Source organism: Mauremys reevesii, linkage group 7 (genome assembly GCF_016161935.1).
Source record: "Mauremys reevesii isolate NIE-2019 linkage group 7, ASM1616193v1, whole genome shotgun sequence".
Classification (NCBI taxonomy): domain Eukaryota; kingdom Metazoa; phylum Chordata; order Testudines; family Geoemydidae; genus Mauremys; species Mauremys reevesii.
This window is the reverse complement of record NC_052629.1, coordinates 49,639,939-49,652,387: the sequence shown is the minus strand read 5'-3', so window position 1 is coordinate 49,652,387 and position 12,449 is coordinate 49,639,939. Positions and strand designations below refer to the sequence as shown.

At 43.8% G+C, this 12,449-nt stretch overlaps 1 protein-coding gene across 10 annotated transcripts in view; it reads right to left on the bottom strand.

Moving 5' to 3' along the window:
* Positions 1-12,449, bottom strand: part of CCSER2 (coiled-coil serine rich protein 2) — a 198,278-nt gene that overhangs the window by 44,067 nt on the left and 141,762 nt on the right. For all 10 annotated transcript variants that reach the window (XM_039547824.1, XM_039547827.1, XM_039547828.1 and 7 more), the window contains one exon: positions 12,026-12,221. In XM_039547824.1, coding sequence (XP_039403758.1) covers positions 12,026-12,221 — 196 coding nt within the window. The remainder of the gene's footprint in view (positions 1-12,025; positions 12,222-12,449) is intronic.

Below are 12,449 nucleotides of genomic sequence, written 5' to 3'. Positions count from 1 at the left end.
CTCGGGTGGTATACCGAGGTGAGCCATGATTGGAGTGGACGGAGGTTTGGTTACGAACGTGCAGGCAGCCATGTGACCCAGGAGACCTAGGCAAGTGCGAGCCGAAGTTGTCAGGAAGTTCCGTAGACATTGTATAATTGTTGCCATCGCCTGAAACCGAGGCTGAGGTAAGCAGGCTCTGGCAAGATTGGAGTCCAGGATGGCCCCAATGAATTCTATTCTCTGTGTGGGAATCAAAGTGGATTTCTCTATATTGATCATCAGGCCTAGACGCAGGAATAGGTCCTTGACGATGCCCACATGACTGGTAACTTGGGCCTCGGAGGTCCCTCGAATGAGCCAGTCGTCTAGATACGGAAAAACATGTGTCCAACGGTGGCGGAGGGAAGCGGCGATTACAGCCATGCACTTTGTGAATACTCTTGGGGCTGTAGAGAGGCCAAACAGAAGGACCGTAAACTGGAAATGTTGACGGTTGGCCACAAACCGGAGGTACCTTCTGTGTGGAGGATAAATGGCAATGTGAAAATACGCGTCCTTCATATCAAGGGCGGCATACCAGTCTCCGGGATCCAAGGATGGGATGATGGTCCCCAGGGATACCATGCGGAACTTCAGCTTTATCATGAACTTGTTGAGTTCCCGCAGGTCTAGGATAGGTCTGAGACCTCCCTTCGCCTTGGGGATTAGGAAACAGCGGCAGAAGAACCCCTTGCCCCTTTCGTCCTTTGGTACCTCCTCTATAGCTCTGATGGCAAGGAGCATCCGCACCTCTTGCAAGAGGAATTGCTCGTGAGAGGGGTCCCTGAAGACGGACGAGGATGGAGGGTGGGAGGTGGGGGGCGAAATAAACTGGAGGCGGTACCCAAGTTCCACCGTGCATAGGACCCAATGATCTGAGGTTAGATGGGACCACGCAGGGAGGAAAAAAGGAGAGGCGGTTGTAAAAGGGAGGGAACGGATCCTGGGTAATAACTGGTATGCCGTCCTCGGGCATGCCTTCAAAAGTTTGGCTTTGGCCCCACTGGTGGTTTAGAGGGACCCTGATTTTGGCCCCCTTCGGGCCCTGACTGATGCCTATGACCGCCTCGGCCACGCCTTCTGCCAAAGTCCTGTCTTTGTCTAGGCGCAGGGTAAGGGCGGTGGGGCTGGGAATGGAAAGGCCGGCGCTGAGTCACCAGCGTGTGCATGCTGAAAGAGCATATAGTGACCCTGCTGTCCTTTAGGCTTTGCAGCCTAGGGTCAGTTTTTTCGGAGAACAGGCCTTTGCCATCGAAGGGCAAGTCCTGTATAGTATGATGCAGCTCCGGGGAAAGGCCCGACACCTGGAGCCATGAAATGCGCCTCATGGCAACACCCGAAGCCAGAGTCCTGGCAGCAGAGTCAGCTGCATGCAACGAGGCCTGGAGGGAACTTCTCGCCACTTTCTTCCCTTCTTCCAGGAGGGCAGCAAACTCCTGACGAGAGTCCTGAGGAAGCAACTCCATTAATTTTCCCTACCGCCACCCAGGTGTTGTAATTGTAGCGGCTAAGCAGGGCTTGCTGGTTTGCTACGCGGAGTTGCAGGGCCCCTGCCAAGTACACCTTACGGCCCAGTAAGTCCATTCGCCTAGCCTCCTTCGATTTAGGGCTGGTGCCTGCTGGCCATGGCGTTCCCTCTCATTGACGGACTGGACGACAAGGGAGCAAGGGGGAGGATGTACAGATAGGTACTCATACCCCCTGGAGGGTACCATGTACTTGCGTTCGACTCCCCTGGCCGTGGAGACTGCCAGATAGTATCCGCATTGGCTTGGATCATCCGAATGAACGGTAGGGCCACTCTAGTGGGTGCATCAGCCAACAGAATGTCTACGACCAGATCCTCTATCTCCAAGACTTCCTCCACTTGGAGGTTCATATTGAGTGCCACCCGTCTCAGGAGGTCCTGATGGGCCCTCAAGTCAATTGGAGGAGGGCCCAAGGAGGATGTTCCTGCCACCGCCTCATCTAGGAAGGAGGAAGAAGAAAGGCCGGGGACAAGCGGGTCCTGCGTGGGCTAGTGCTCCTGGACGACCTCCTGTTCCAGTGGGATCTGGGAGTCCAGTGGCTGAACCGGGGCTTCCTCCGTACCGGTTGGAGGGGGACGGCTAACTGTCGCCTCTGGCACCCGGTGCTCTGACGGAACAGAGCGAGATGGGATCACAAGTACACCTTGGGCCTGGTGGTACGCCCAAGGTGTCCAGAATGACCACTGATGGGGGCCAGGGTCCTGGGCCTGGGGCTCCTGGAAGACTCTGGTGGGCACATCCGAATCACGGTCCTGCGCGTATGAACTTCCCGGGGGGCGACACTTGATGCATGTCTGGGGGGGGGAGAGAGGAGCTGAGCCCTGGGCAGAGTTTCCCTCTCTAGCCGACGTTGCTCGACACGGCACCAGGTATCGGTACTGGGAGGCATACCGGTACCGGGAGCGAGATCGGGACCTGCGACCAGAGCAGTGCCGGGAGGTCGACCGAGATCTCGAGGCTCGACATCGGGATTGGCTACGAGAGTCACGGTACCTGGAGCGGTGCCGGGAGCTGAAGTGGTGCCGAGTGTACCGGACCGAGAACATCTGCGGGACCGCGAACGTGAACAGTGCCGCTCTGCGGTGCCGACGGAGGGTGGTCTGATCAAGGCAGGCTTGCCGATCGACTATATAACCCGCGCCGGCGGTGCCGGGGGTTGAGGCAGCGCAGACTCCGTCATTGCAATCAACTCCCTCACCATGGAAAATGTCTCCGGCGTGGAGGGAATAGTGAGCTCAACCACGGCTCGCACCGGGGAGCTTTCAGGCACCGGACTCGACGGCGCCGATGTTGTCGGTGCCACGGCAGGTATCGGTGCCAGGCGGTCCGACTTAGTAGAGCGTTCGGGCTGCGGAGCAGGCGGCGTGGACGCAGCAGAAGTCTTGTGTCTCTTCGCCCCAGGGAGAGGAATCGGTGCCGAGCGGACATCGGTGCCGGCGACAGCCGGTGCCAAGAGGCCTTGGTGGTACCGGTGCGATCCGGTGCCGAGGGAGCGCTTCTTGAAGACTGTCCAGTGCTCGGTGCCAAGGGCGGAGGATTAAGAGCTGCCTCCATCAGGAGCTGCTTGAGACGAACGTCCCGCTCCTTTTTTGTTCTCGGCTTAAAGGCCTTACAAATGCGGCACTTATCTGTTAGGTGAGATTCCCCGAGGCACTTAAGATAGGAGTCGTGGGGATCTCCGGTCGGATCGGCTTGTGGCAGGCCGAGCACGGTTTGAAACCCGGTGAACCGGGAATAGGCCCCGGCACCAGGTGCGGGGAAGGGGATAATCCCCGAACCCCTCTGAAATATATACACTAACTATGCTAGAAACGAATAAAGTTAACTACAACTATATAAATCTGAAGTATATATACAAGAATTAACGAGAGAACTACAAGTAGCTAGGGAAGTGGAGGTCAGCTAAGCCGCGCTCCACTGTTCCAACGACCGACACAGGCGGTAAGAAGGAACTGAGGGGCCGTTGGGTCAGCAGGGGTATATATTCGGCACTATAGCGGCGCCACTCCAGGGGGCGACCCAGCCGACCCACCGAGTGTTGCTAGGGTAAAAATCTTCCGACGAACGTGCACGCGGCGCACGCACACCTAATTTGAATCGATATGAGCAAGCACTCGAAGAAGAAGGGGTGTTATGATTAATAATTTGCAACATGTTTTTCCAGTTAGTTACTGTTGTTCTGCCGTTCTGCCAATTAGTTATCATATACAAAGTACTACAAAATCCTCCAGTGGCTGGGGGCTTATAGCTCCCAGTCCTATCGTTTATTTGAACATTTATCCCTTGTAAAACTCTAAATGTTTTCACTTCTACTGCTGTGTTTACCTGAAGATTTCCTAACATTTTCACATTTTTGATAGTCTTAAATTTCGAATTGCCCCAACATATCCACCTGAAAATCCTGAAGCCTAGCCCAGTCCCACATATAATAATGTAGATCAGTAGTGCTCAAGTTTTAACAACCCGAGGACCCCAATTTTGACTTAAAATTTTCGCAGACCTCCAAGCCCTCAACTCAGCCCCAGGCCCTGCCCCCACTCCACTCCTGCACCTCCTCTTCCCCACCTTTTTCTAACCCCTGCCCTGAGTGCACCACCTCCCCACTCCTCCCGCTCCCTCCCAGCACCTCCTGCATGCCACTGAAGAGCTGTTCCCCAGTGTGCAGGAGGTGCTGGGAGAAAAGGGGAGGAGTTGATCGGTGGGGCCTGTGGACCCTTTGGAGTGCCATCTGCGGACCCCAGTTTGAGAAACTCTGGTGTAGATGATGGATAGGCATCAATTATGTTGGAACAGAAGAAAACAAAGGCCCTTTCAAAAACGCTGAAGCTAGCTTTTTTTATTATTATTATTATTAAAGTGGGGAAAGAAAAGTCTCTTGCCACAGTCTGCAAGAGAGACAAAAACAGCCATTACAAATACAGCAATCCTTAACTACATTCACCCCAATCCTGAAATAAAATTAACCTTTAGAAAATAAACATGTGTCAGTTAAAAAAACCCAAACTCAGAACAGAAATAATTATCTTTGCCAGAATTGAGCAGCATCAAAGGAGCTTTGGGCATCTCATGAACAGGAGGAAAACAAAAAGAAAAAAGGTACAGCATTTCTGCATTGGAATGTCTCCTGTTGTGCATTGGAACTTCCTCCTTCTCCTGTTGCGGAGGATATGGTAGCTTCACAGGACATGCCTGGTCTCCCCTATGGATCCTCACCAACCCCCATTCTATTTTTCAGTGCATAAGCTGTAGAGACCAGTTTCAGTTTCATACTGCCATTGCTTAGAATGTTCAAGGCTCTCATTGTGCAGTGAAGAGGAATCAACATACAGAAAAAAAACAACCTCCAGAGAGAAACAGAGTTCCGTTAATTTGTTCTTCCTAGATGTTTGAATCTCACACTAACTACAGCAAAACATTCTAGACTAGAATGCAGACTGACAAACACTAAACCTTTGTGCTTCTATCACTGACTTGTAAATCAACAGCATGCTCCTACTTTGCAGTCTTCCCAACTTCTCAATTGAATAATTTATCTAAGATTCCTTTTTCTCTGAAGAAATTTTTCAAAGACACACAAATCATGACTCTGCTGTCATTTCAAACCAAAAAAAACCACCGAACTTTTCTTCTGCTCTGATCTATCATTCTGCTTTAAAATTGCCATACCACTTACTTGTGAATGCCTAGATTGCAGAAAAAACTAAATATGAATATTTTCATAAGCCAAGAGATGTAATAAGGAAGTGTTATAAACAGCTCAAAAAAGTCATTGGAAAAAAAGAACAGCAGCAAGGGATCTCATGTAAGTAAAAATATAGAAGTTGTACTTAAGGAAAGCACATTTTGTGGGTTCACGATACGGATAAAGGGCATACATCTGACTAGACATAGGGCTGAATTAAGACAATAAAGGAGCCTTGGTACATCTCCCTATGTGGGTCTCTCTTTGACCTGTCACTGTGATGGGCTCAAGTCCCCCTTACCAATTCCATCCTTTGTCCATATGGCCTATATTGAATTCTTCATATGTTTTCCAGTGAAGCTGAAAAAGACTTGACTCTTTTGGTAAGTCAGAATTTCATTTTACACAGTGCAGTGTTATCCCGCATTGTTGAATCAGCATCTGTGAGGTCACAGACTAACTCACACTGGGTGAAACTAGTACTTGTATCCCAGAAAAGTGACTTTGAAAACTTCTTGTTGAAATGAGGATTTTAAAAATTGGAAGTTTTGAATCCAGAGGTATATCCCTAGCAGAGTACACCAATGTTTCTTTATGGAATTTTATTTTTATAATTAAAATACTTAAACTTGTTTTAAAATAAGGGTATTTGGCTAAACCACAATTGGTTGTTAGAGAAGAAACCAAGGCATTAAATTAATACAATACTATATTTAAGATTAAATTAGCTGCTGCTACTAGTCTGTTATGATCTAATATATATACATAGGTGTGATGGTGTATGCTTCCCACACTCACCCTGAAGGGGTTAACGTAGGCCAGATGGGCCAATTAACCTGTTAGGCTGCAAACAGGAGGACATTTAGGCTAAGAGGAAAGCCCTAATCTACTGCACATGTTCCACAAATACAAAAGATAATGAAAATAAGCCATTTTAGTAATGCTCATTGAACAACCTGTTTTTCCCACAGAAAACCCATTTCAGATAAATACCAGCATTGTTATTTAGCAATGCTGTATTTTCTGTTGCTTGTTTTCTAATGACTTTCTCAGAGAACCAGTCTCAAAAAAAAGCGGGGGAGGGAGAGGAGGGGCTAATACATAGGAATTGAATAGTTTTTGGTTTTGGTGGGTTTTTTCAGAATTCTGCGAGGGGCCAGCTAATCTAACAGAGAACTCAGATTACTTACCTAACAATGCTTCCTTAATCAGGTTTAGGTTTAAGTAAAATCACAGAATGATAGTAAGGAAATTTTCAAGCACAATACATTCTCAAAGAAAGTCTAACACTTGTTCGTGTTACTAGTATCTAAAGGTGAGCAGAAAGCAAGTGGCAGTTCTGTTTATTTCAACAATAGGAACAAATAGAAAGGCATTCAACACCAACAACCCAAAATAAACACTTTTAGCTACCCCCAAAGACTGGGACAACAGTCCCCACTGTACCTAAAATCCTTGTATACCCTAAAGTCACAACAAGCAAATCCCATATTAACCAACATTTCACATAAATCTTTCTTAATATATTACACAGTTTTTCAAAGTTTTGACAACCCAAAGGATAATAAATTGATCCAGAAGGGTTTTGCAGATGCTATGGCTTCACTTTTTTGTTGGGGTGTTTCAATGAAGTGTGCACCAGGTTTTTTGCAACAAGATTATGTGCCAACCAGGAACTGAACTGAGGCCATAAATTCACTTCACAACTGCCGAAGAACAATTAGGCTATGTCTACATTATAGACTTTACAGCGTATCCCATGTAGCCACTCTGCCAACAGGAGAGAGTTCTCCCATCGTCATAATTAAACCATCCCCAATGAGCAGCTGTAGCTATGTTGGCAGGAAAGCGCTGTCCACACGGGTGCTTCTGTCAGTGCAACTTATGTTGGTCAGGGTTTTTTTTTCCCCCATACCTCTGACCAACGAAAGTTTTACCCACAAAAGTGTTAGTGTAGACATAGCCTTAGACTATTGATTCCTACCTACCAATGCCAAATCTGAAGCACTGCTTTTAGAGATTTACCTGTTTCCCATTAGCAATCTCTTGAAAATCCAGGCATCATTAAAACCATTTTAAAGGCTTTTCAAAGTCAAGGAATGCAACATTTTAGACAGCATATCACATTTTCTTAACTCCTTCACAAATTTACATGTGTATGTATTTTAATTTTATATTTGTAATAACCAAATGATTACCCTTTGGTACAACAGTGTATGTGAAACAATTAGTGGAGCCTGTCCTACAAGCCCAGGTTTAAAGTGATAATTAAATGTGATCAGCTGTAGTCACGCAAAAGCCACGTTGGAAGTTATTACTCTTACAATCAAGTAGACTTCCTACGAATGATGGGAAATAACTTTCAAAAGAGGGGGTGTGACCCAAGTCTAAAGTCAAATATACTGTTGTTGAACTGCTATGCAATATGCAAGCCTAGCCAGGGAGGGGCAACTAAGTAAATCATCTCCTATAAACTGAGTCATAGCAAAAATGAAAGCTACCGCCTTGTTCACAATTCACACAGCTTAGTCCATAGAGAACAAAAAGCGTTGTATTATTTTATACAGCTTTGAAGAGCCTAGAGAGATTTAATTCAAAAGCATATATCCCTGAACGATTGCCACACCACTCACAAGGTATAATGAGGACACTTAAAAGGGGCAACATTTTCCATAAACACCTAAGTGATTTAGAACCCTGAGTCAGAGTGAAAGCCAATGGGCACTTTTGCAAATTTTGCCCAAGAAACCATTTTGAGAGGACTCTGACACTTCTTAGATCTGTAGACACAGCCACATCTGAGAGTTTACTGTGAGCTTTACCTATGTCTAAAATGAAGACAAACTTTCAAATATTAAAACTAAATGGAAAAGTAAGTTAAGAAAAGTGACAGTATTATGCTAATAAAGTGATATTTTCCCACATTTCAGAAAAGTTTCTGGCAGATCTCCCAGCTCTGTTAATCTCTTCACAAGATTTGTTTCTAAAACTTTGCTGAATAATTAATGGGAGCTGGAGTAGGATGAGAAATGTGGGCATGGGAGGCACAGCAGCCAGTCAAGGGAGCTGTTGAAGGTGGTGGGCAATGTTGGTGTAAATCAAAGGGTTCTAGTATGACACATGCCGCAATCCTTTGTTTACATAGCTGTTCTAACACACCAGTTCAATGGTATATCAGGGTTAGAGAGTTAGTTCAGGGTGAGGAGGGAAGTAATAGAAAAAATTTGTTGCTAATGTGATAAATAAAACTTCTGTTTACTCTTGGGTCTGAAACTAGGTTAGATAGGACAACAAAATCTAAAATTTTCTGACAAAGTCAACTACAAATGTGAGTCTTCAACAGCTTTCTTTACAATGCATCTTAAAATCTAACTGGAATATTGTGAATGTGAGATACAGTAGTTCAAATAGTTCTTTGTAAATAATCAATCCAATGTCCTTAAATGAAATAATCTTACCAACATCATCTTCTTCACAACTTTTAACATCCAATTGGGGGACGCACACACACAATTCATTTTTAGAGCTGATGCAATACTACCTCAAGGTACAAGGAGTTTAACCTGCACTATGTTGAAATTTTCACCTTGGCAAGAGTATCATCTAGATTTCGATCCCCAATTTAAAAATGGCGCTGGTGCTAAAGTATTATATGCGACTAACTAGTTGTGAATTTGCATACCATATGTTCTGCAGTAACTCAGCAGAAAGTCATATTGTTATGGATCAGATAAAAAGCCTTAATTCCCATTTTTCCAACCTACTGTTTGACAGGCTCCAAACTTTACCATCTGCTCTTACCATTCAACCTGTCCCTTTTACACCAAGGGGTAAACTGATCTCATAAATATGTTTTAATACAGCTAAATGTAAATGTATATATCTAGGAACAAAGAATATAAGCCATACTTGCAGGATAGGGGCCTCTATCTTGGGAAGCAGTGACTCTGAAAAAGATTTGGAGGTCATGGTGGATAATTAACTGAACATGAGCTCCCAGTGTGATTCTGTGGCCAAAAGAGCTAATATGATCCTGAGATGCATAAACAGTGGAATCTCAAGTAGGAGTAGAGAGGTTGTTTTACCTCTATATTTGGCACTGGTGTGACCACTCTTAGAATACTGTGTTCAGTTCTAGTGCCCACAATTCAAGAAGGATGTTGATAAATTATAGACAGTTCAGAGAAAAGCCACAAGAATGATTAAAGGATTAGAAAAAATGTCTTATGGTGATAGATTCAAAGAGCTCAATCTATTTAGCTTAACAAATAAGGCTGAGGGCTGACTATAAATGTAAGTATCTATATGGGGAACAAATATTTAATAATGAGCTCTTTGACTTAACAGAGAACGGTATAACACGATCAAATAGGTGGAAGTTGAATCTAGACAAATCAGACTGGAAGCAAGATGTACATTTTTAATGGTGACAGTAATTAACCATTGGAACAATTTACTAAGGGTCGTGGGAGATTCTTCATCATTGATGTTTTTAAAAATCAAGACTGGGATGTTCTTCAAAATAATTCCTAGAGGATATATTTTAGAAGTTCTATGACCTGCTACCCAGCAGGTCAGACTAGATGATCACGATGGTCCCTTCTGGCCTTGGCGTCTATGAACTCTTATTGCCTTTACTTCCTCTTCTAATTCTCTTCTTGATCCACCCCCAAATTGGATTCCATTCTCCAATAACACTGACCTCAGTGAAATCAGTCAAGGACTCCAAGATACATCTAAGGGACGCTTCTCTATCCTCATCTTCTATATCTCCCTACTGCTTTAGGATATGGATCACCCTCTTTTCCCAGCTTCCACGACCCTCTGCTTTATTGGTCCTCCCACTCCGTGGACCATTGCTTCATTAGATCCATTATTTGCACCAAATTCACTTATCTTCCCTGCATTTGTTGGTGTCCATTAAGCTTCCACACTCTCTCCCCTTTACTCACACCTAATCTTCTCCTACTGTTTCAACTACCATCTCTGTGTTAATGAATCTTCAAGTCTCTCTCTGCCTAGTCTCATCTCTCGATCCCTCTCAGACATTGTCTTGGATATTCAGCTGCTTCTGACACCCCACCCAACCTCTCCAAAGCAGAACATTCATTTTTCTGCCTAGTCCCTCTTTTTTGCCTTCCATTTCTTTCTCCATTATTGACTCCCATCCTCTCTGTCTCCTAGGCTCACAATCTTGGTGAAATTTACAACATCTCTCCTACTGAAGTCTGTAACCTGCTCCTGTCTGACCTCACCGTCTCACTTCTATGCTCTAAGTCTGTCCAGAATTAAAAGTGATATTGCCAAAGTCACCCCTGTTAATGAAGAGGGTTTAAGTACAAATCAACATTTAAATATATGTATGCATAACAGGCACACACACAAACTTCTCCTTCCTTTATTATGGTTACCATCTCACAAGTTATATAAATTAGTAATGGGCATTTGCATTTTCAGCGAGGGCCTGTCCCATGCCTAGTTGCAATCAATAAGCAATCCAATAGTTATTCTGTATTTCAAATTTACTAAAGCTAAGAGTTGAGGTGCTTGGCTTCTTGTAGGAGGGAGCCTGTAATGTGGTACTGGATAACTATTACTGAATTCTCCATAAAAACTGTACACTTTAAACTATTTTTTATTAAAACAGTAATCTCCTGATGACATCCAAACTTTCCATTTGCCTTTCACAAAGGAATGAATTAGGCTAATTGAAGTTTTCTCCTGAATTAGTGACATGTAAATATAAATCAATTTCTTTTCTACTAATTTTGGCATATTTGAATTTAAAGAATTTTAAAAAAGTTAAATACCCAAGTTCTTTGGAGTTTAAGAATGCTTGGCAAATGTAGCTAGGTGCTAAAGTAAAAATCTTAAAAGGAAACTTGTTCTCCTTCAAAGTTTGCCTGAATTTCTCTTTCCTGTCTAATTTTTAAGAGAGTATCTTTGAAACTAAAGATTCATGCTCTTGCAGAATCATCTTCTAGCCTATTAATTCTGCCATTTATTTGTCAAACTTTGTAGACATGAAAGAAGCCTCTTAAGAAGTTTTAAGCAACTCATCTTTTTTCATGTACTAAAGAGCAGACCAAATTTTAGCACTGCAAGTGAACTGATAATTAGCCAGCAGTCGATAAGCACATTGTGCTGACATATGAATAAGGTGAAAAGCAAACAGGCAAGTGAGTTCTTAAGAATTTTACCCTGGGCAAAAAGCTGAATTCTTTGATGTGCATTTGACAAAGGAATTGAAGAGGAAGATTTTACTCTTTGCTGCCATCTTGGACTTCACCATTAAGTAAGGAGATCTGTCTTACCTGCACTGAACCCCATGCTTTGTTTGAATTCACAAAAATTAGAAGATCACCACTTATTTACCAATTTTCCCTCAATAAATAAAACCCCAACAGGATAGCTGTATCTATTTTTGTGGAAACGAATAGACAAGGCTCCTAACTGGGACACTTTTACAGTACTAGGAAGGTATAAGTTACACCTCTACCCTGACATAACGCGACCCGATATAACGCGGTAAAGCAGCGCTCCGGGGGGGAGCTGCACACTCCGGTGGATCAACGCAAGTTCGATATAATGCGGTTTCATCTATAATGCAGTAAGATTTTTTGGCTCCCGAGGACAGCATTATATCGAGGTAGGTGTGTACTTTTTAAGTATAAATTAATGAGAACAGAATCTTAAATATTGCTATCATTCATTATATAATAAAAGAGAACCATGGCATACTAAAACAGACACACTGTCTCTCTCACTTTTCTTCTCTTTATAATACACTAACCTGGTGCAGTAACCTTTTCAGTTTTAGTAACTGAGTTTTTACAGCTGTGCAGTCTTGAACCATATGCCGAAGGGTCATTTCATCAAGCATCACTGTGTTCTCCCGTAAGCCCACCAACTGTCTAGGAGTCTGGTAGATGTTTGGTGCTCCATAGCCTTCAAAGTGACCAATAGGAGGCTCTAAGTGGCTGGAGCCCCTGAAGGAAATATTTTAGATAAAAATCAAGAGCAGTCTTAATCTAGAGCTAAAAATCTGTGAGCTCTATTTTTTAATGAGAGACCATTTTAGTAGTGTGTGTATTATTATTAATGCTGTAAGCAATTTTTAAAATCGCAGAGTACTAAATGGCATAGGCTATACTTATTTAGATTGCCGAGTGGAGAAAAACATTCACAAAACAAAGCCAGTGTTATCTTGATACAAA